General features: G+C 46.1%; 1 protein-coding gene across 1 annotated transcript in view; it reads right to left on the bottom strand.

Annotated features, from left to right (window-relative positions):
* cacna1g (calcium channel, voltage-dependent, T type, alpha 1G subunit) overlaps window positions 1-23739 on the bottom strand; it is a 204158-nt gene that overhangs the window by 127814 nt on the left and 52605 nt on the right. The window contains 6 exon segments of the mRNA XM_065002465.1: window positions 11560-11948; window positions 12160-12609; window positions 12612-13059; window positions 13526-13618; window positions 18647-18941; window positions 21580-21739. Coding sequence (XP_064858537.1) covers window positions 11560-11948; window positions 12160-12609; window positions 12612-13059; window positions 13526-13618; window positions 18647-18941; window positions 21580-21739 — 1835 coding nt within the window.

Below are 23739 nucleotides of genomic sequence, written 5' to 3'. Positions count from 1 at the left end.
GTTCATCACTCCAGAGAACGCGTTTCCACTGCTCCAGAGTCTAATGGCGATGAGCTTTACACCACTCCAGCCGACGCCTGGCATTGCGCAGGGTGATCTTGGGCTTGTGTGCGGTTGCTCGGCCATGGAAACCCATTTCAAGAAGCTCCAGACGAACAGTTATTGTGCTGACATTGCTTCCAAAGGCAGTTTGGAACTCGGTAGTGAATGTTGCATCAGAGGACAAACGATTTTTACGCGCTACGTGAATCAGCACTCGGCAGTCCCGTTCTGTGAGCTAGTGTGGCTGAGCCGTTGTTGCTCCTAGATGTTTCCATGTTACAATAACAGCACTTACAGTTTACCGGGCAGCTCTAGCAAGGCAGAAATTTTACGAACTAACTTGTTGGAAATGGTGCCATGTTGAAAGTCACTGAGATCTTCAGTAAGGCCATTCTACTGTCAGTGTTTGTCTATGGAGATTGCATGGCAGTGCGCTCGATTCGTCAAGTGCACTATAGGCCGAACCGTTGGGCAATCGGATGACTCCGATGACCGTGTCTGCAGTAACGTAGCAGGAATAAAAGAAAGCTACAGCAAAGTTGATACTGTGAGATTTCACAACGTTTAAAAACATGATTGGAGAGCGACTGTCAACGAACACAGAAAAGAGATGCTGTTTTAATGAGTGAGTGAGTTCAGGTTTATTAAGTTCTTACTCACCACTGTCAACACTTTGTATTCAATGCTTTTATAAGCCATAAAAGGTGCGTTCTTCCTATTTCCACTCAGTGCCATAACAAGCACTGTAGCAGGATAGATGGGGTAGGGAAGTGTATTGTGTTTGTTGTTGTTATTAGCGACTTTGGTCTTTTTTAATATCGAGGAATAGTTCACTCTGTTCATAGGAGTAACAACATGAATTTGTACATGACTCTAAATAATCGGGTGCGACTCGAGTTTCGCCATCAGCTGGAAGACTGTGTGCCTTTTTGGTCAGTGTCCGTGGGAGGAAAGGGTGAGCGGAGTGAAGTTTGTCATTTCCACTTTCAAATGTCTGACTTCATTTGCTCCAAAAATGTCCATTCATTATAATCCACACAATAACTCACATGTGCTGTTGCTGCAGCATTATTGTCCTGCTGTGAGAAACTTGTCAAGTTGAGATCCTACACCTGTATAATGCCAGATACTCTTAGACAATAGGTCGACTGTAACTCTACATTTTGTGAGCTGAGATAATATTTACCCTGCTTGACTACAGGAATGCAGACCTGGCAGTCAGGATGGCTGCCACACCACCCCCCTCCCTCCTCTCCCAGAGCCAGACCTGATACCCCTGTTTTCTTATTAACAATGTACGAAATGTAGAGGTGTAAAGAGAGAGCGAGGGAGAGAACGAGAGGAAGTTAGAGAGAGGAAGTTCAGGGGGAAAACAATCCCACCATAAGCAAAGGAAAGAAGAGAGATGGATGGATGACGAGGGACGGGCAGGAGAGGTTGAAAGTCCCCTCACTCATTTGTTTACTGCAAAGAACAAAGGTGAGTATCCTTCATGCAAAGTAGAAAACTGCCCTCTGTTTAAATAGAGCAGCCTGTGTCACATAGTTGGAAGCAGGGCAACTATTTACACACAGACACACACACACACACACACACACACACACACACACACACACACACACACACACACACACACACACACACACACACACACACACACACACACACACACACACACACCATAAAAGGTCACACTCTTACAGTAACTGGGGAGAGGGAGCAGATACATCCTCTATCTATCCACTCCCTCCACCCCTTCTTCCCTCTCTCCCCCTCTTCCTGTCCTGACCTTGGAGTAGAAGGAGTGTCTGGAAGGTAAAGCTGGGTGTTACATGTTATGTGTGTGTGTGCGTGCGTGCGTGCGCGCGCGTGTGTGTGTGTGTGTGTGCGTGTGTGATACTAGTGTAAATACTATAGTATTCACTGTAGTGTTTTTGCAGAATGTACTGTAGTATACTGTAGTACTTCCAGTCGTGTTTTGCAGACTGTACTATACTGTAGTATTTACTGTAGTGTTTTTGTGGAATGTACTATAGTATACTGCAGTATTTACTGTAGTGTTTTCACAGACTGTAGTATACTGTAGTATTTATTGTAGCGTTAACTATAATCTCTTTTTTAATTATCTTTCAAAAAGAAGAAGGCCTTCTCTTTCAGGAAACCCACTGGAGAAATACTAAACACATTTTCCATAACCTGTAGCTAAGTAGAACTGTGGTCTGACCAGAATGTTCAGAGAAAGTTCAGGGAACACAATATATGGTCTATACTTGGCATGTAGGTTTCTCACTTACGGGTGACACAAATTGCATTATTGGGGGAGGGGATTTGGCAGGATATATCCAATCAAATCAAATTGTATTTGTCACATGCGCCGAATGCGAGTGAAATTCTTACTTTCAAGTCCTTAACCAACAATGCAGTTTTAAGAAAATACCTCAAAAAAAGTAAGAATAATTCAAGAGCAGCAGTAAATAACAATAGCGAGGCTATATACAGGGGGTACCGGTACAGAGTCAATGTGGGGGGCATGTAGGTAGAGTTATTAAAGTGACTATGCACAGATAATAACAGAGAGTAGCAGCAGCAGTGTAGAAGAGTGTGTGGGGGAGGGGGCAATGCAAATAGTCTGGGTAACCATTTGATTAGATGTTCAGGAGTCTTATGACTTGGGGGTAGAAGCAGTTTAGAAGCCTCTTGGACCTAGACTTGGCACTCCGGTACCACTTGCCATGCAATAGCAGAGAGAACAGTCTATAACTAGGGTGGCTGGAAGCTTTGACAATTTTTAGGGCCTTCCTCTGACACCGCCTGATATAGAGGTTCTGGATGGCAGGAAGCTTGGCCCTGGTGATGTACTGGGTCATACACACTACCCTCTGTAGTGCCTTGCAGTCGGAGGCGAAGCAATTGCCATACCAGGCAGTGATGCAACCAGTCAGCATGCTCTCGATGGTGCAGGTGTAAAATCCTTTGAGGATCTGAGGACCCATGCCAAATCTTTTCAGTCTCCTGGGGGGGAATAGGTTTTTTGTCACTAACCGAAAGGTTGCTGGGTTGAATCCCTGAGCTGACAAGGTAAAAATCAGTCGTTCTGCTCCTGAGCAAGGCAGTTAACCAACCCACTGTTCCCCGGGCACCAAAGACATGGATGTCATTTATGGCAGCCACCCGCACCACTCTGATTCAGAGGGGTTGGGTTAAATGTGGAAGACACAGTTCAGTTGACTGCATCCAGTTGTTCAACTGACTAGGTATCCCCCTTTCCCTTATACTACAGGTTACCACAGAATTCTATAGTAAGTACTGTAGTATCTACCACAGGGAGTGATAAGTACATATCTGTGGGTGTGTGTGTGTGTGTGGGTGTGTGTGTGTGTGGGGGGGGTATGTCAGTGTGTAATAAGTTGTCCAAGAGTGGATTGCATCACTCTTTGCCTGACCTGTTTTTGTGTGTTTGTTAAAAACCACATATGCAGACACCCAGTGTTGACCATCATTATGAACTATATATTGTGTTTATTGCACACCACACCACACACACAAAGACAGAGACACACAGCTGCAGCAACAGCGGGGGACTGTGCATAATGGTAAATTGATAGCTAGGCCATCTGAATCAGACGCACCCATCCTGTTAGTCATCATAATAATCAAACATTAATAAGACCATTAAATCGAATTACTGGCAGCAGAAATATTGATTGGCCTTTGCAAATAGATAGAGCATGATGAAGTGTGTGTGTGTAGGGGAGGGGGTAGGGTAGAAGAGAGTCCCCCTCCCATTCTGATTGAGTGTTCCAATGTTCCAGCTTCCCTGTGAAGTTCTCCTCGGACTCCTGGGGAATTCTGGCAGGGACACACTCCCTCAGTCCTTTTATCCCCCAGCCGACCCACATGATGTGCGTGTGTGTGTTCGTGTGTGTGTTCATGTGTGTGGAGCAGGCATCCAGATTCACAGGGTCACTATCGTTCTCTGACCCGGTCGCTCAGCGAACACTATCAAACGCCAATTACACACACACACACACACGCACACGCACACACACACACACACACACACACACTGCTGGAAGTTTTAGGAGAGAGTTTAATAGTTTTCGGCTCCCTCCTCTCCTCTCCCCATCCACCCATCCCTCTCCCTCTTCTCTGCTCACTCGTTATTCAATTTTTTTTCGTTCTCTCCCTCGTTCCCATTCTTTGTCTGGGTTCCTCTGACATGGATTCCTAATCTCTAGACGAGGCTGGGAAAGTTTGGAGAGACAAAACATTGATTTGAGTGTGTGCAAGAGCGTGTGAGTTTGTCCTTCTGTGTGAAAAGTTTGGTGTGGCAAAACATTGATCTACACTCATCCAATCCTACAACCACCCTTGACTATTATATCCAATATCATCCCATGAAGGTCGTTCTCAGCCATAAAGGAGCTGAGACTCTGTGGTGGTCTTCTGTAGTTAGACACTCTATGAGGGGGGATAGAGAAAGAGAGAACCAGAGTCTTGCTCAGAACCACACCTCAAAGTTCTCTCTGTAAGTATTCTATTTTATTGTGACAGCATTTTATTGAATTTTTTACAAAAAAATCATTGGGGGGTTTACAGGAACAATATTCAAAAGATATTGGTACAGTGTTCAAACACGAAAACTAAAAAGAAGTGGGCCTCCGCCCCCAACCTCTCATCCCATTTCCTCAACCCTACCCAGCCAACATGTCTCCCTCCAACCACCCGCCTCCATGTTTTCCACCACTTCCCCCTTCCCCTAGCAACCCTGTTAAATATTCTAAGAAACTACCAGATATCCCACTCCTTTGGGTGGCTAGTCTCTCTATTCCCCCAAGACAGAGGGCTCGGACCCCAATGCTCTTCAACACTTTGAGGAAGTGGGCGCGATACAGCTACAAAAGTACACTCCCCCCAACACAACTTTCACTCTCTTCTTGTAAGCAACATCCTTGACGCTTCCAGGCAGCTGCTCGAGAGTAACAATGTTTGAAATGTTTGTTGGTGTTGGTGTTTTGTTTTGTGTCGCACTGCATACTTTTCCCTGCTCTCCAAAAAACTAACAATGGTGAGGGTGTTAATTGCTGATATGTCCAAAGCTTTGATTGGGTAGACCACGTAAAGCTCCTACAACATCTGTCTGACATTGAACTCTGTCTAATGTTACTAGCCTGGCTCCACAGCTACACCACAGATAGAAGACAGAGGGTGATGGTTACTAGCCTGGCTCAGCAGCTACAACACAGGAAGAAGACAGAGGGTGATGGTTACTAGCCTGGCTCAGCAGCTACACCACAGGAAGAAGACAGAGGGTGATGGTTACTAGCCTGTCTCAGCAGCTACACCACAGGAAGAAGACAGAGGGTGATGGTTACTAGCCTGGCTCAGCAGCTACACCACAGGAAGAAGACAGAGGGTGATGGTTAATAGCCTGGCTCAGCAGCTACACCACAGGAAGAAGACAGAGGGTGATGGTTACTAGCCTGGCTCCACAGCTACACCACAGGAAGAAGACAGAGGGTGATGATTACTAGCCTGACTCAGCAGCTACACCACAGGAAGAAGGTAGAGGGTGATGGTTACTAGCCTGGCTCCACAGCTACACCACAGGAAGAAGACAGAGGGTGATGGTTAATAGCCTGTCTCCACAGCTACACCACAGGAAGAAGACAGAGGGTGATGGCTAATGGCACTTTAGCCCTTGGGCAGAGGTCACCTCTGGTGTGCCACAAGGGAGCGTTGTCTCACCATATCTGTTTCATATCTGTCCACACGAAAAAGTTGTCTTCTGGAACACTCTGGACACTAGGTATGCAGACGATGTAGGACTGTCCTGAGCCATACCATTAACCAGCATCAAGGAGGCCATTTCCATGGGCTTGGAGGCAAAGCAGCTGGAAGAGTGGGCCACATTCAACAACATGCTCCTGAATGGGAAAAAGTTGGGATATGTTTTTCTAGAGACCATCCACAACCTGCACCACTAATCCTAGGAGGAGGTACCAAGTGGTAACAACAACTAACAGTCAGTGAGGAAGGCCTCAAAACGCCTGACTGTTCTTGCCAGAAATGGCCTACCCACTGAAGATCTGGTCACAGTCCATACTACACTGTTCAGACCTTGTCTGGAGTACGGTGGAGTGCTGTTAGTTGGATGCAGTAAAAATCAGCAGGCCCAACTAGACAGGGTGCAGAGGCGAGCCTTGAGGATCATCTCCAGAGGTGGAGCAGTCCAACCACAGCTCCCGTCACTGCAGAGCAGGCGAGAGCAGGCTGCAGTGCACCTGGTGAAGGACATGCCCACTCTTGACCATCCACTGAATAACCTGCTCCCTCCAAAAAGAGGCAACTGCACCACCAGGCTCCTGAGAAACAGCCACGAACTGTCCTGTATAACTGCCCGTACGAACCGCCTGAGAAACGCCACTCTACCCACTGCTATCAGACTGTACAGTCGTGGCCAAAAGTTTTGAGAATGACACAAATATTAATTTCCACAAAGTTTGTGTCTTCAGTGTCTTTAGATATTTTTGACAGATGTTCCTATGGAATGCTGAAGTATAATTACAAGCATTTCATAAGTGTCAAAGGCTTTTATGGACAATTACAAAAAGTTGATGCAAAGAGTCAATATTTGCAGTGTTGACCCTTGTTTTTCAAGACCTCTGCAATCCTCCCTGGCATGCTGTCAATTAACTTCTGGGCCACATCCTGACTGATGGCAGCCCATTCTTGCATAATCAATTCTTGAAGTTTGTCAGAATTTGTGGGTTTTTGTTTGTGCACCCGCCTCTTGAGGATTGACCACAAGTTCTCAATGGGATTAAGATCTGGGGAGATTCCTGGCCATGGACCCAAAATATTGATGTGTTGTTTCCCGAGCCACTTAGTTATCACTTTTGCCTTATGGCAAGGTGCTCCATCATGCTGGAAAAGGCATTGTTCATCACTAAACTGTTTGTGGATGGTTGAGAGAAGTTGCTCTCGGAGGATGTGTTGGTACCATTCTTTATTCATGGCTGTGTTCTTAGGCAAAATTGTGAGTGAGCCCACTCCCTTGGCTGAGAAGCAACCCCACACATGAATGGTCTCAGGATGGTTTACTGTTGGCATGTCGCAGGACTGATGGTAGCGCTCACCTTGTCTTCTCCGGACAAGCTTTTTTCCGGATGCCCCAAACAATTGGAAAGGGGATTCATCAGAGAAAATGACTTTACCCCAGTCCTCAGCAGTCCAATCCCTGTACCTTTTGCAGAATATCATTTTGTCCCTGATGTTTTTCCTGGAGAGAAGTGGCTTCTCCAAAATTCTTCCAGAGCAAGCTCTGTACTGGTGGTGCCCCAATCCCGCAGCTGAATCAACTTTAGGAGACGGTCCAGGCGCTTGCTGGACTTTCTTGGGAGCTGAAGCCTTCTTCACAACAATTGAACCGCTCTCCTTGAAGTTCTTGATGATCCGATAAATGGTTGATTTAGGTGCAATCTTACTGGCAGCAATATCCTTACATGTGAAGCCCTTTTTGTGCAAAGCAATGATGACGGCATGTGTTTCCTTGCAGGTAACCATGATTGACAGAGGAAGAACAATGATTCCAAGCACCACCCTCCTTTTGAAGCTTCCAGTCTGTTATTCGAACTCAATCAGCATGACAGAGTGATCTCCAGCCTTGTCAACACTCACACCTGTGTTAACGAGTGTTAACGAGAGAATCACTGACATGATGTCAGCTGGTCCTTTCGTGGCACGGCTGAAATGCAGTGGAAATGTTATTTTGAGATTCAGTTCATTTGCATGGCAAAGAGGGACTTTGCAATTAATTGCAATTCCTCTGATCACTCTTCCTAACATTCTGGAGTATATGCAAATTGTCATCCTACAAACTGAGGCATCAGACTTTGTGAAAATTAATATTTGTGTCATTCTCAAAACTTTTGACCACGACTGTATAATAATTCTAGAGCTTAAAAATTCTCCCCCAATAAATCACATTTTAATATTTACATTTCCATCATGAAAAATGTCCTGGAATGTTTTCAATTGTTCTGTATTCTATTTATGTCACGTAATTATGTGTTTTAAATGTATTTTAAATTAGTGTTATGCAATTATTAGTCATGTAAATTCTGCCTTTCTTCAGTTTCACCTGTGAGCAAGAATAAATAAATAAACTCAAACAAGCTCAAACTATTCCACTGCTGAAGGGCACTGCTCTTCGGAGAACATTTCTACTTCAATAACAAATGCCGTTGAGTGTGGACTCTTTAGTTCACTTTTGAAATATGACAATGCCTAACAAACTTAGATTTTTGAGTGAACTGTAACTTTAAGGGGGATTCTTAAGGGCAGACAGGTCACTCAAGATCCAAGGAGATATTCAACGTTCGTCTAGATCCCCAGGACATCGGGAGATGCCATAAAAACAGGCCACTAGGGGCAACAGTGAGCACTATTACCATCAAGTTGAGGGCTTGTGGACAGAGATGGCGGATGGGCGTATGTAGTTGACGTGTTCAACCCCAGTGCTAGGCACTAGTTTATTTGTTCTTTTTTAGCAAAGGTATCCTAAACCTTAACCCTTACATTAACCATTCGGAATGAATGCCTAAACTTAACTTACATTTGACGTTTATCCCCCTTGGACAACGTTGAATATTGAGGTCTTGTTACTTGAGCCAGTGTTTCCCAACTCCAGTCTTCGAGTACCCCCAACTGTACACATTTTTGCTGTAGCTACAGACAAGCACACCTGATCCAACTTGTCAACTAATCATCAAGCCCTCAATGAGTCGAACCAGGTGCGTTTGTCAGGGGGTCCAACTGTTGGGGGTACTGCAGGACTGGAGTTGGCTTAAGGGGTGAAACACTGGCTTAAGGGGTGAAACACTGGCTTAAGGGGTGAAACACTGGCTTATGGGGTGAAACACTGGCTTAAGGGGTGAAACACTGGCTTATGGGGTGAAACACTGGCTTATGGGGTGAAACACTGGCTTATGGGGTGAAACACTGGCTTAATTAAGGGGTGAAACACTGGCTTAAGGGGTGAAACACTGGCTTAAGGGGTGAAACACTGACTTAAGGGGTGAAACACTGGCTTAAGGGGTGAAACACTGGCTTAAGGGGTGAAACACTGACTTAAGGGGTGAAACACTGACTTAAGGGGTGAAACACTGACTTAAGGGGTGAAACACTGGCTTAAGGGGTGAAACACTGGCTTAAGGGATGAAACACTGACTTAAGGGGTGAAACACTGACTTAATTAAGGGGTGAAACACTGGCTTAAGGGGTGAAACACTGACTTAAGGGGTGAAACACTGACTTAATTAAGGGGTGAAACACTGGCTTAAGGGGTGAAACACTGGCTTATCGGGTGAAACACTGGCTTATGGGGTGAAACACTGGCTTAATTAAGGGGTGAAACACTGGCTTAAGGGGTGAAACACTGGCTTAAGGGGTGAAACACTGACTTAAGGGGTGAAACACTGGCTTAAGGGGTGAAACACTGGCTTAAGGGGTGAAACACTGACTTAAGGGGTGAAACACTGGCTTAAGGGGTGAAACACTGACTTAAGGGGTGAAACACTGGCTTAAGGGGTGAAACACTGGCTTAAGGGGTGAAACACTGACTTAAGGGGTGAAACACTGGCTTAAGGGGTGAAACACTGACTTAAGGGGTGAAACACTGGCTTAAGGGGAAACACTGAAACACTGGCTTAAGGGGTGAAACACTGAAGGGGTGAAACACTGGGGTGAAACACTGGCTTAAGGGGTGAAACACTGACTTAAGGGGTGAAACACTGGCTTAAGGGGTGAAACACTGACTTAAGGGGTGAAACACTGGCTTAAGGGGTGAAACACTGACTTAAGGGGTGAAACACTGGCTTAAGGGGTGAAACACTGGCTTAAGGGGTGAAACACTGGCTTAAGGGGTGAAACACTGACTTAAGGAAACACTGACTTAAGGGGTGAAACACTGACTTAAGGGGTGAAACACTGACTTAAGGGGTGAAACACTTAAGGGGTGAAACACTGACTTAAGGGGTGAAACACTGGCTTAAGGGGTGAAACACTGACTTAAGGGGTGAAACACTGACTTAAAACACTGGGGGGTGAAACACTGACTTAAGGGGTGAAACACTGGCTTAAGGGGTGAAACACTGGCTTAAGGGGTGAAACACTGGCTTAAGGGGTGAAACACTGGCTTAAGGGGTGAAACACTGGCTTAAGGGGTGAAACACTGACTTAAGGGGTGAAACACTGACTTAAGGGTGAAACACTGGCTTAAGGGGTGAAACACTGGCTTAAGGGGTGAAACACTGGCTTAAGGGGTGAAACACTGGCTTAAGGGGTGAAACACTGGCTTAAGGGGTGAAACACTGGCTTAAGGGGTGAAACACTGACTTAAGGGGTGAAACACTGACTTAAGGGGTGAAACACTGGCTTAAGGGGTGAAACACTGACTTAAGGGGTGAAACACTGGCTTAAGGGGTGAAACACTGACTTAAGGGGTGAAACACTGACTTAAGGGGTGAAACACTGACTTAAGGGGTGAAAGCACACTCCGGTGGATCTGGTGTGGTGTGGTGTGCTTAGCCTCTAACGGGTCTAGGGAGATCCAGAGTGTGTGTTTAAAGGGGATTTCTACAAGATAAAACACTCTCTGTGATCTATTATAGATGGATGTGGAGGCGAGGGAAGCTGACAGCACCATGTTAAAGTCCAAGACACACACACACACACACATACACACACACACACACACACACATAATGTATAAATGCCAAGATACAAACACACACATGCACACGCAATCACCTCCTCAAGAATGTGTTTCAACCCATCCACTAATACAAACCTGCTTTAACACCACACGCATATACTCACATCTGTGTGAAATACAGTTACAAATACTGTGTGTGTGTGTGTGTGTGTGTGTGTGTGTGTGTGTGTGTGTGTGAGCTGGGCGGGAGACCCGGTGGCGTGCTCCCTTCAGGCTATGGCTTGCACACGAGGCATGTGAGAGAGTGAATGAGAGAGGGAGAGGGAAAGACAGGGGGAGATGGAGAGAGAGAGAGAGAGAGAGAGAGAGAGAGAGAGAGAGAGAGAGAGAGAGAGAAGAAAGAAAGAGCAATCTCTTTCAGATGTTTGGGGTCCTTCTTCACCCTTCACACACACACACAAAATCACACACACAGACACACACGCTCTCCTACACTTTCACATGGTCACAATTACGCTCCTGTAAACAAGGCAGTCCGGAGTTGCATGAAATGCTCAGAGGATTGGGAAGAATGGGAATTCCTCTCCGGCCTCAGGGAAGGAAGTTGAGTAAAGGCTAGGAGTGGTTCAATGCACACAGCTACACACAGTCTGAACCACTGCACTCACAGGGAATAGTCTTCAGACTGCAGTTTGGCTTCTCCAATCCCAACTTTCCCCTGTCCTAGTAACACCTACACACACACAGACACACGAATACAATCCTCCTGAAGATGTACCAAGGAAAACACACACACTCACCTGTTCGTGGTATTCAATCCCCATACTCAGTGTATTAATCAGAATGGCGATCATGATCCCTCTTCCAAAGTACTTGCTGTCGACTATCTTCCTAAAGGTGTCACACACCAGCCTCCAGGCCCGGACCACTCGCCCTGCCGTGGTACCCAGCTTTCGCTGCCCCTTCCTGGGCTGACGGCTGTCCCGACGGTCCCTGCGGTCTCTGTGGTGGAGGTCCTGGGTGAACTCGTAGATGCCCTCGCTGTCTGAGTCCCCGGGGTTCTCGTTTCCGTCCGTGCCCTCTGACTCCCCTGCTAGGGCCTTGGCACAGTATGGGCATGACTCTGGGTCAAAGGGGAACGCGGGGTCCAGGGTTCCGATGACACTCAGGTCACGGTTGGATAGCTGGGCTGGAGGGAGGGATGGAGAAGACGATAGGGAGAGAAAACAGATATACAATAGCATCTTGGTTGATATTGTACCTTTTCAAACATGTAACTCAGAAAAATAGATGTTCCCATTTTCTCCCAATTTTCATCGCAGTCACATCGTGACTTTAATTAAAACAAGACAGAAACACCATATCCCTCTCACATGGTTTGCGTGTGTTTAATGGTGTACCTGGCATGGGTGTGTGTGTGTCCACCAGACTCTGAGGCCCCCTCTCCAAGGTTAGTGGTGGTATATTGAGGTTGAGGTTTATATTACTGATGGTACTAGCTGTAACACTGACACTTCTAGACTCCATTAGTGCCCTGGGCTGTAGGGTGGGGTAGTTCTTAGGACCGGGGGCAGCAAAGGGCACTGAGTTCCTCTTCATAGCCCTGGACATGGGGGTGGGTGCCAGGGAGAAGGGGCTAGGGGTAGGGGTGAGGGTAGTGGGGGTGGTGGGCTCCAGGTGGCAGTCTGTGTGGCACATGATGCCCAGCGTGGGATTGGCTGGTGACGCCGGGGTCGCCAAGTTCAGGTCAGAGGTCGAAGGAGGAGGACCCAACATGAGCCGTCCAGCGCCACCGTTGTTGCTATGTGAACCCGTCTCCACGTCCGCCCCTCCTCCCCCGACCCCCTCCACCCCCTACCCCCTAGTCCCCCCCTCACACTCCCATTCACTAGGTGATAGTGATGATGATGATGGTGATGTTGGTGAGCCAAGTGATGAACGGACATCGACCCTTTTCTGGAGACCACAGAACCCTGTCTGGAAGCCTTCCTCCTCCTTCTCTGGCTCCCCCTCTCTCGCTCCAGGGCAGGGGGAGAGGCTGCAATGTTCATCCCAGCACGGCGCATCAAGGCCCGACAGACATGGGCCACCTGCCTGCACCCCTTGCGGATGACATGGACCAAGAGTTTGAGCAGCTCGTCGTAGCAGGAGCCCGGCTCGGAGAAGGAGGCCAGGGTACTAGCGTTGGACAGGAAACGGATGCGCTGTTCCTTCATCAGCTGGCTCTCCCTCTGCTTGGTCTCACTGAACTGGGTGGCGATGACGACCAGACACAGGTTGATCATGAAGAAAGAGCCAATCTGGAGAGGGGCAACCAGAAACACACACATAGTCTATACCCACACACTTTAGGGAGTTTTTCCACCTACATATCCACTGTGAGTTGAACATACAAATAACAGACAGTCTCCCAGGTTAGCTAGCGGCTAGCCTCCCAGCCTCTGAGAAGCAGCTCCCCCAGCTCTGTGAATGTGTGCTTGAGGAGATAATACTCCTGTACTGTATCACCAGGCTGTGTACTGCTGAAGGGAGTTTCAGACTGAACAGATGTTGAGTGGTGTACTGAGACATGTTGTTTCTGGAAGCAGACGTAAGGGCCTGGGAGGGCATTCAGGAGTCAGGAGTTTGCTAAGAGCTTGAATAAGCAGCTATGCCATTGCATTGAATTATGCTACAGACACACACACACACACACACACACACACACACACACAAACTATAGATTAATTCTAATAATTAACTCTCCCCACTTATTTGGTCACTCACGATGATGAGGAGGATGAAGTAGATGAAGTTGTAGAAGGAGTGAGAATCCATCACAAAGTACATGATGTCCACCCAGCCCTCCAGCGTGATCACCTATCAGCGTGAGAAGGAAGCAGAGAAAGAGAAGAGACAGAGAGAGACAGACACACAGAAAGACATAGATATCACACAAACAAAGGCTGTAGGTCAGGCATTTTGACTTCAAACCCCTCCCTAGTGCACCATCCACATCACACCAACTACTGAACACTCTCTGAACACACTCTCTCTCTCTCTCTCTCTCTCTCTCTCTCTCTGTGTGTTTGAGTTTCACCTCAAGAACAGAGCCACTGAGATTGAGTTAACATTGGATCTGCTAAAGAGGTAATTTCGACTGCTTATGATTATTTTTTAAGTCCTGTCCCCCCCCCCCCCCCCCCCTCTGTCCTTGACTTTTCCAAAATAAGTCTATATAACACACTGTCGGTGTTAGAATCTTAATATTTCAAACACAACTGGAGTTATAACCAGTTTTAGGAGGCCATGTCACTTCCACATGTTGCCCCTCCTTCTCCCAACAGTAGGACCTGCTCCACACCTTCTCCCAACAGTAGGACCTGCTCCACACCTTCTCCCAACAGTAGGACCTGCTCCACACCTTCTCCCAACAGTAGGACCTGCTCCACACCTTCTCCCAACAGCAGGACCTGCTCCACACCTTCTCCCAACAGTAGGACCTGCTCCAACAACAGTAGGACCTGCTCCACACCTTCTCCCAACAGTAGGACCTGCTCCACACCTTCTCCCAACACAGTAGGACCTGCTCCACACCTTCTTCCGACCCTGCTCCACACCTTCTCCCAACAGTAGGACCTGCTCCACACCTTCTCCCAACAGTAGGACCTGCTCCACACCTTCTCCCTACAGTAGGACCTGCTCCACACCTTCTCCCAACAGTAGGACCTGCTCCACACCTTCTCCCAACAGTAGGACCTGCTCCACACCTTCTTCCGACAGTAGGACCTGCTCCAGGACCTGCTCCACACCTTCTCCCAACAGTAGGACCTGCTCCAGACAGTAGGACCTGCTCCACACCTTCTCCCAACAGTAGGACCTGCTCCCACCTTCTCCCAACAGTAGGACCTGCTCCACACCTTCTCCCAACAGTAGGACCTGCTCCAGGACCTGCTCCACACCTTCTCCCACACTTCTTCCCGACAGTAGGACCTGCTCCACACCTTCTCCCAACAGTAGGACCTGCTCCACACCTTCTCCCTACAGTAGGACCTGCTCCACACCTTCTCCCAACTGTAGGACCTGCTCCAGCCCTTCTCCCTACAGTAGGACCTGCTCCACACCTTCTCCGAAACAGTAGGACCTGCTCCACACCTTCTCCCAACAGTAGGACCTGCTCCACACCTTCTCCCAACAGTAGGACCTGCTCCACACCTTCTCCCTACAGTAGGACCTGCTCCACACCTTCTCCCTACAGTAGGACCTGCTCCACACCTTCTCCCAACAGTAGGACCTGCTCCACACCTTCTCCCTACAGTAGGACTGGCTCCACACCTTCTCCCAACAGTAGGACCTGCTCCACACCTTCTCCCAACAGTAGGACCTGCTCCACAACTTCTTCCGACAGTAGGACCTGCTCCACACCTTCTCCCAACAGTAGGACCTGCTCCACACCTTCTTCCGACAGTTAAAAGTGCAGTGCCCAGCTGATAATCACTCAGATAATCCCCTTGAAATGGAATGCCAAAACAGCAGAGTAAATCAATTCAATAAAGTATGATGGGGGAGAAAGGGGGAGAATGGGTGAGATGATGAGCGAGGGGAAGAGAACGATGCATAATCATGTAATCAGCAATTGTGAATGAAGAACAGGGCGGGACATTCTACTATATTGATCCATTCTAGTTATAATCTTAAAATGGTATGTGTCCTACTGTATATCAGTCCACTGAATCCAAGCAGTCTTATCAGTCTACTCTGGCCTAGTTGGAGGAGGCTACACAGTGAGAGCGTGTGCAATTGTTCATGCTGAACGGCTTTCGATATCTGGGAAAACATCCGGGCAGCAGGTGAGACGAGGGTCGGAGAATGTGGTGATGAGGATTGTGGAACCTTAAATTGGCAAGGGGAGAAATGTCACCGTGGACAATTCCCTCACTTCACTGTCATTGGCAGTCGAGTTGCTTGCCAAGAAAACAAGTCTGGCCGGCACCGTGATCAAAGTGAGTCGGGAGGTCCTTCCTCTGCGCAAAATAAGGCACCTGCACAACGGTGCTGAAGAATGACAAGACGCCAGGGACACAATAAAGAGAGAACGGGAGTGTCAATGCTGTGGGTAACTAGAGAAAGGAGTCAGGCGCAGGAGAGCTGAGATGCGTGGACAAGGTATTTAATTCAAGAAAACACCAGTATAAACACAATACTATGGTGCTGGAAAAATACCGGTACCACGAATTAAAACGGGCGTAAATAACAAAACCCGGAACAATATACCAGCCGTCAGATACAGCCTTACAATAGAACAAACACGCACACACACATGGGGGAAACCAGAGGGTTAAATAATGAACATGTAATGGGGGAATTTAAACCAGGTGTGTAAAAAAACAAAGACAAAACAAATGGAAAATAAAAAGTGGATCGGTGATGGCCAGAAGGCCGGTGACGTCGACCGCCGAATGCCGCTCGAACAAGAAGAGGGACCGACTCTGGCGGAAGTCGGAAACAGGGAGACTATTACACACTACAACCAAACAAAGTTATGTCAAAGTGTGTCAAGCCGGTGAACGTTACGAGGTTTTATGTCAACTGTTGAATGAAATCCAACGGATGCCATTGCATGAAGACACACACAAGCACGCGCTGAAGATAATTTACTATTTTTGACCGCTGTCACATCAACGCTCATATTCATTATAATGCTTTTTGCTGAGTTCCAGTCTTTATCACTTGACACTGCATCTTGGTGGTTGGGATATATCTATATTTTTTGTGCTATAAAAAGAAGCTGCTACCGTGTTCCAACACAAATGCTTCCTGTTTCACAATTGTAACAGTCACTCCATGAATACAATTGATTGAATCCCTGAATATTTTTCATTGCTGTATGAACACAACCAATGATTATCTTTGCGATAGCATACAGTGTATTGGAATGTTGCAGTCAGAATGACTGCTCATAGGCTCAAAGGGCGGTCCGTCGAGGCCCGGCGGTTCTCGTGCTAATCGTGGAAATCCTCAATCCTTCTGATTCAGGAGTATGTCTGTGAAGTCTGTAACGACACAACTACAACACGGGGACAAATTAAAACTCGAGCGAAGTCCCTGCGATGAATAGGCTGACAAGAGAGCGAATGACAGAAATTATATTTAGTGCGCTTCACTCCACTTCCATCGCCATAGCGACCCTCTTAATCTATTCATCCCTATTCCTTAGATGCAGCAGCAGTACAACCAATTATGCTCTCGGTCTCTGTGTCTCATACACCCTAATGCAACCTAACCCTGGGAAGGATACAGCTCAACAGCTACGTGAAAGTCTTAAGGAGGGACCAGTCAAGTGGTCAGTCAACTGTTTGGTGTACTTCAAAACAAAGAAAGAGACAACAACAAAAAACACTGACAATGCTGCTTTAAAAGGTATTTTTTAACAAGATACTGTACAGTGTAGTGTAAAACCAATTTCCAAAAGATCAGCTGTCTCTAACCCCGGTGCCAAAAATTTAAAGTACCACGACACTTTAAACTCGCAGGCTCTGAGTATGCAGCTGATCACTAAGTTAGCATCAGACAGATGAGACAGTGACACCATCTTCCTGAGACACTTCTGAAATACTGCCATCCTGGAACATTAAATGCCTTGGTTTTTATGGGTAAACAGCATTGACTGTGCTTTGCGGAGTGTAAGTGTGCATGTGGCTTCATGTACATACAGTTGAAGTCGAAAGTTGGATAAACCTTAGCCAAATAAATTTAAACTCAGTTCTTCACAATTCCTGACATTTAATCCTAGTAAAAATTCCCTGTCTTTGGTCATAATAGTAGAGAGAATGATTTATTTCAGCTTTTATTTCTTTCATCACAGTCCCAGTGGGTCAGAAGTTCACATACACTCAATTAGTATTTGGTAGCATTGCCTTTAAATTGTTTAACTTGGGTCAAACATTTTGGGTAGCCTTCCACAAGCTTCCCACAGAAAGTTGGGTGAATTTTGGCCCATTCCTCCTGACAGAGCTGGTGTAACTGAGTCAGGTTTGTAGGCCTCCTTGCTCGCACACGCTTATCCAGCATCTTCACAAAGGTAATTTGCTGTTGTTCTGGGATTTATTTGCACTTTTCGCACCAAAGTACGTTCATCTCTAGGAGACAGAACGCGTCTCCTTCCTGAGCGGTATGATGGCTGCATGGTCCTATGGTGTTAATACTTGCGTACTATTGTTTGTACAGATGAACGTGGTACCTTCAGGCGTTTGGAAATTGCTCCAGGGATGAAACAGACTTGTGGAGGTCAACAAAACATTTTCTGAGGTCTTGACTGATTTATTTTGATTTTCCCATGATGTCAAGCAAAGAGGCACTGAGATTGAAGGTAGTTCCTTGAAATACATCCACAGGTGCACCTCCAATTGACAAAAAAATAAGCAGCCATGACATCATTTTCTGAAATTTTCCAAGCTGTTTAAAGGTACAGTCAACTTAGTGTATGTAAACTTCTGACCCACTGGAATTGTGATACAGTGAATTATAAGTGAAATAATCTTGTGTCATGCACAAAGTAGATGTCCTAACCAACTTGCCAAAACTATATTTTTTTATCAAGAAATGTGTGGAGTGGTTGAAAAACGAGTTTTAATGACTCCAACCTAAGTGTATGTAAACTTCCGACTTCAACTGTACATGTATTTGTGTTGCTGTCCATACAATTACATATATGCGTACGTGCAATCCATATGTATACCACAGAAGGTTGGTGGCACCTTAATTGGGGAGGATGGTCTTGTGGTAAGCGGAATGAGTGGAATGGTATTAAAATATATCCATTCGCTCTGTTCCAGCCATCATTGTGAGCCGTCCTCCCGTCAGCAGCCTCCACTGATGCACACAGGCACGCCCACGCCATTCCCTCACCTGAAAGATGGCGATCCAGGCGTAGCAGATGTTATCAAAGTTGATGGCCCCTTTGAAGGGGTTGACGTGTCCCGCCGAGCAGTTACTGTAGTACTGGTTCCAGTTGATACAGGTGGTGTTGTCTGTGCTGTTGTAGGACTTCATGTCCATCTGACACTGGAGACCTCCCTCCTCATACAGGGTGGGCACAGAGGAACACAGGCGCATGCCGTTCTCCCTGGGCATGGAGCAGATGAAGGGGTTCTCGTCATCGTTCTCCGTGTGGTAATAGTTGCCGAGCTCGACGGACAGAGGACTGGCGAGAGAGGAGAGAGATTTACAGTTAGGGTTCTAGTAGGTAGGCATGGAGAATATGAAGGGGTTTGGTCACGGTTCTCTGCATGGTAGTAGCTCCCCAGCGCCACAGGTAGAGGACTAGAGGGAATAGAGGAGAGAGGGGATAATAGCAAGGTTAGTGTAGCAGTTGGTGGAGTTCTCCCATCTAGGGTTTTCATCATTGTTCCCTACGCAATCTGTGTATTTACATAAAATATATATATTTTTTTACCTTGATTTAACTAGGCAAGTCAGTTAAGAATTCATTTTTATTTATAATGACGGCCTACTCCGGCCAAACCCTAACCCGGATGACGCTGGGCCAATTGTGCTCCGCCCTATGGGACTCCCAATCACGGCCGGTTGTGATACAGCCTGGAAACGAACCAGGGTCTGTAGTGATGCCTCTAGCACTGAGATGCAGCGCCTTAGACCGCTGCGCCACTCGGGCGTGCACGTGTACAGTATGTCCCTCGGCTGGGTGTCTGTGTTAACCACGGCTTAGCTCTAATGGCGCACATCTCCGTCAGAGGATAGATAATTGGTGCGTCTGTCAACACAGACTGCCTAGAGGCGATGTGACACGCTGGATCGGTGTGTGTGTGTGTGTGTGTGTGTGTGTGTGTGTGTGTGTGTGTGTGTGTGTGCGTGCGTGCGTGTGTGTGTGTGTTTGTTTTGATGCATTAGACACACAAGTAGCTTCAATTACTTACTGGGCCAAATCCTCCCTCTAGTACTGCTATGGCAGTCCCAGTTATATATTTATATGCTAACACATATATATTTATTTAAGCTATTTAAGCTATTTCACACTTTAGGATGGAGTTACGCAACAGCTTCGGCTGGCGGGTCAATCTGTGTTGGAGGGGATTTAATCCTTGTATCCATCATGGAATGTAATAGTGCGCAGTCACGTGGCTAATGCAATGGCAAAACTGTGGTAATTAAAGTTATGATTAAAGATGTCTTTCCATTGAAGTTCCTTGCTGTTGCAGTCTGTTCTAATGGCTTTATCTGCTATTATGACATACAAAATGACGGGAATGTAACATTGCGTGACATTTCAAGAGAACCTGAAATGTTTCGTCCAAATGGAATAGAATGAAAAGTCTTCACGAACCCATAATGTAGATGGACATTTAGGTCCTTTATGAGAAAATGTCATAAATCATAACTACCATGGTGGAAATGTCATATACCATGTATTACTTATAGAGCCTGTCTAAGTGTATGGTCAGTAATGGTCTCTCTCTAATCTCACTAGTTATCCTCTCCTTCCCATTTATCACCTCTATATAATCATGGCTACTCGTTGATTAATACAGGAGGGATGACGCTGCTCAGGAAATGGCGGTGGTGGCCAGTATGTCTGACGGTACTTTTTTTCAAGGTCAAACTTTCCCTACACTGTAAACCCCAAGACATTTTTTTTAAACTCAAATACTTCTAGGAAGTTGTACTCAAAGTCAATGAAAAGTCATTATTACTTCAAATATTTTTGTGGTACTTACTCAAAACTAAATGAGAAGTCACACCCTCTATATTTTTTAAAAGATATGATAACAAATTAACTTTTTTCCCCAGCATTCTCTACTGCAGGTTGATAGTTTGGAATTGTTTTTAATGTCTGTGTTTTTGCATGTACATTGAATGATTGATTGATTAACATGTAGATGCTACACAAAGATAAATGACAGTTTTGTAAACAAATCCAATCATAGAATTGTTGCACCCGTTTACTGAAATGGTTGTTCCACTTTAAATGTCTTAGGTCATCTCCCCCCACTGTGCTTAATCTTGGCAGTCATTAATGACTGCAGGTTTGCGGCTGAATACAAATTTCAACTGTTGGATATTCTAACGCTGGCTAGATTCCAACAGGAATAAGACATCACTTTGCAAACTAGCGTAATGTGATTTACATTTACGGTTGCAAGATTCTAGCTAATTTCCCAGGTTTTCAGAACTCCTGGTTGGAAGATTACTGTTTGTGGAATTTTGCAGCCAGACTTGCAGGCCTGATGTGGCCTGTAAATTATGAGTTTCAGGTCTATGTATAAGGCCTTATGTCATGGGTGGTAACTGTACAATTCAATCGAAGAGCAAAGGCACACTGGTAAATGATTGGATGCGTGGCTTAGTGGGGGAGTTAAATTTAAGCATTACCTTACTCCAAAAAACTGCATTTGTATTACTCATATGAAGGTTGTACTGCTCACTTCAGCTATTATATGTTTCGTAACGGAATTTTTGTGAGGTCATCGGTTTCCTCAAAACGTGTGCGCAGCTAGAACTGATCTGGTTTTACAGTGTATCAACATCCCACGTTCTGGAAACCAAGCAATCCGCATCAACAGCCCGCACACAGATTAAGTAACAGAGGCTCATTTGCTACAGAAAATAAACTCACCTCGTTTGCCTCTGACCTCATTACCATCAAACCAAACCCATTCATTTCTACCCTCTTCTTAACCGTAACCCCCCCCCCCCACCCCTTCTCACCACTTCTCACCCAAAACCTCCTCACCCGCACCCTCCTCAGCCCTATCCCCCCACCACCACCACCACCACCACCACCACACACACACACGCGCGCGCACATACACAGTTCTACTCACAGTGAGAAGTTCTCAGGCAGGAAGCAGCGGTTCCTCAGTAGCCCCGCCCACAGCTGCACGCCCACAATGCCGAAGATGAAGAAGACAAAGAAACAGAGCAGCAGGACATTCCCCAGCATGGGCAGGGTGTCCAGTAGCAGGGTCACCAGGATACGCATACCTAACACACACAAACAAACACACACGTTGTTTTTAATACCTTGTCAGACACATACGTATACAGAAATCAACACGTGTCTGGTATCATACACATTCGCACACACACATCTTTATATACAAGTGGAGGTGGAGGAAAATAGAATGGTTCAACTACAGTACACCACGAGCCCAGATGGTATATTGTAATAGTGAGAACGCAGTATACCATTCCTGTCTCTGTGTGTCAGAGTACACTGTGCACGCCTGAGGAGGACAAGTTAGGAACTTCAGCAGCTCCTGTAACTGCAGTAAAGCGCCTCAGCTTTACCACAATCTCTTCAGCCTCCTCCTCACGCTCCTGCCCACACAGTCCCCGGGGCCTATCGCTGTGTGACTTCCTCCTCTCTCCCTACTAACTAGACAGTGGTTAAATCAGAGAAATATACACACTCTCTCTCTCTCTCTCTCTCCCTCTCCCTCTCCCTCTCTCTCTCTCTCCTCTCTCTCTCTCTCTCTCGGCATGGGAAACATATGTTTACATTGCCAAAGCAAGTGAAATAAATAATAAACAAAAGTGAAATGAACAGTAAACATTACACTCACTAAAGTTCCAAAAGATGAAGACATTTGTCTGTATACAGTGTTGTAATGATCTCTCTCTCCCCCCTCTTCCTCTTCTACCTCCCTCCCGCCCTTGAAGATCCTCTCTAGTTAAGCTCGCAGCAGAAACAGGTGACTCGGGCATCAGTAACGAGAATCATTTTTCGATCAGGATTTCTCCGGGTAATTGGAGGTGCCGGGTTAATCCCTGTCTGCTCAATGACTACCACCACCACGGGGAGAACCAGCGAGAAATTTGTCGATTTTGGAAAGAAAGAGACAGAGCGAGGGAGGAAGAAGAGTGAGAAAGAGACAGAAAGTGGGAGAAGGAGAAAGAGAGAGGATGGAGAGTGGGAGAGATATGCGATAGAGAGACAGAGAGCAAAAGAGAAGGAGGGGAGAGAGAGAAAGAGAAATGTGCACATTTGAAAAGAAAATGGGTAGGGAGCAAAATAGGGAGAATGAAGAGCGCTCAGTAGAGATAAGAAGCGAGGGATGGTATCATCGGAGGAGAGAGAAGAGAAGTGAGCCACAATGAGAAGCATGTCTGGGTAGATAACAGGCGTGTCGACAGTTTGGGTTCACATCCAGCTGTATTGTGTCTCTCTATCTAGTCTCACAGTCATCAGCTTTTTACAGCTACGCTGCCTGACGGGGAACAAATACACAAGACACAAATCCAAGCCTAAGAGAGTAGTTGGGTCGTTCCACCAATTCGGTGCAGTTTGAGAAGTATAACTTGGTAAAAGAAAATATAAAAAAAACATTTGATTTGACCTCATTTTAACATTCTGTCATAAAGAGCACATGTTCAAGAGGTTAAATACATGTAAGAAATACTATAGTAAGTGCTTATTAAGTGCCAAATAAAGTCAACAAATCAGCATTTTGATATCTGTGCGCTCTCTGTGATTTCGAGGAAGATTCTAACTCCAAGTTGTCACTGTCATTGTAAAGCCCTAGTCATTGTGTTGCTTTGACAAAGTTATTTCTGAGGGTTATTATTGATTTCATGGGATTAGTGATTCATTCAAGTCTGTCCCTCATTTTGAAGTCAACCCTGTGACGTGACTTGAAGTCTCATTTTAATATGGTTTAACGATTCCTTTTCAAATTGATTTTATTTCAAAAGAAACATCTAATAGTCAAATTATAGTGTAAAAGCTGGGGAGCTGGTTCTATAATTTGTTTGCCATTGTCTGGTGTTTTTGTGGTGAAAAACTGAGTGGGTCTAGCACAACACGTCAATCCTGTGAAATTGTTGAAATGTTTTAACATTGCAAACAACAAGCGTCCATTCCCCCATCACAGGGGGATTGATGGCTGATTTAACTAGAAATGAACAGTTGGAGGGCCGTTCAGGGGAATTTTTCCCAAATATGATACATTTCCACTTGGTTACGAACAAACCATAAGACTGCT

The sequence above is a fragment of the Oncorhynchus nerka genome, linkage group LG16, assembly GCF_034236695.1.
Source record: "Oncorhynchus nerka isolate Pitt River linkage group LG16, Oner_Uvic_2.0, whole genome shotgun sequence".
Lineage (NCBI taxonomy): Eukaryota > Metazoa > Chordata > Actinopteri > Salmoniformes > Salmonidae > Oncorhynchus > Oncorhynchus nerka.
This window is presented reverse-complemented; position numbering and strand designations above follow the sequence as displayed.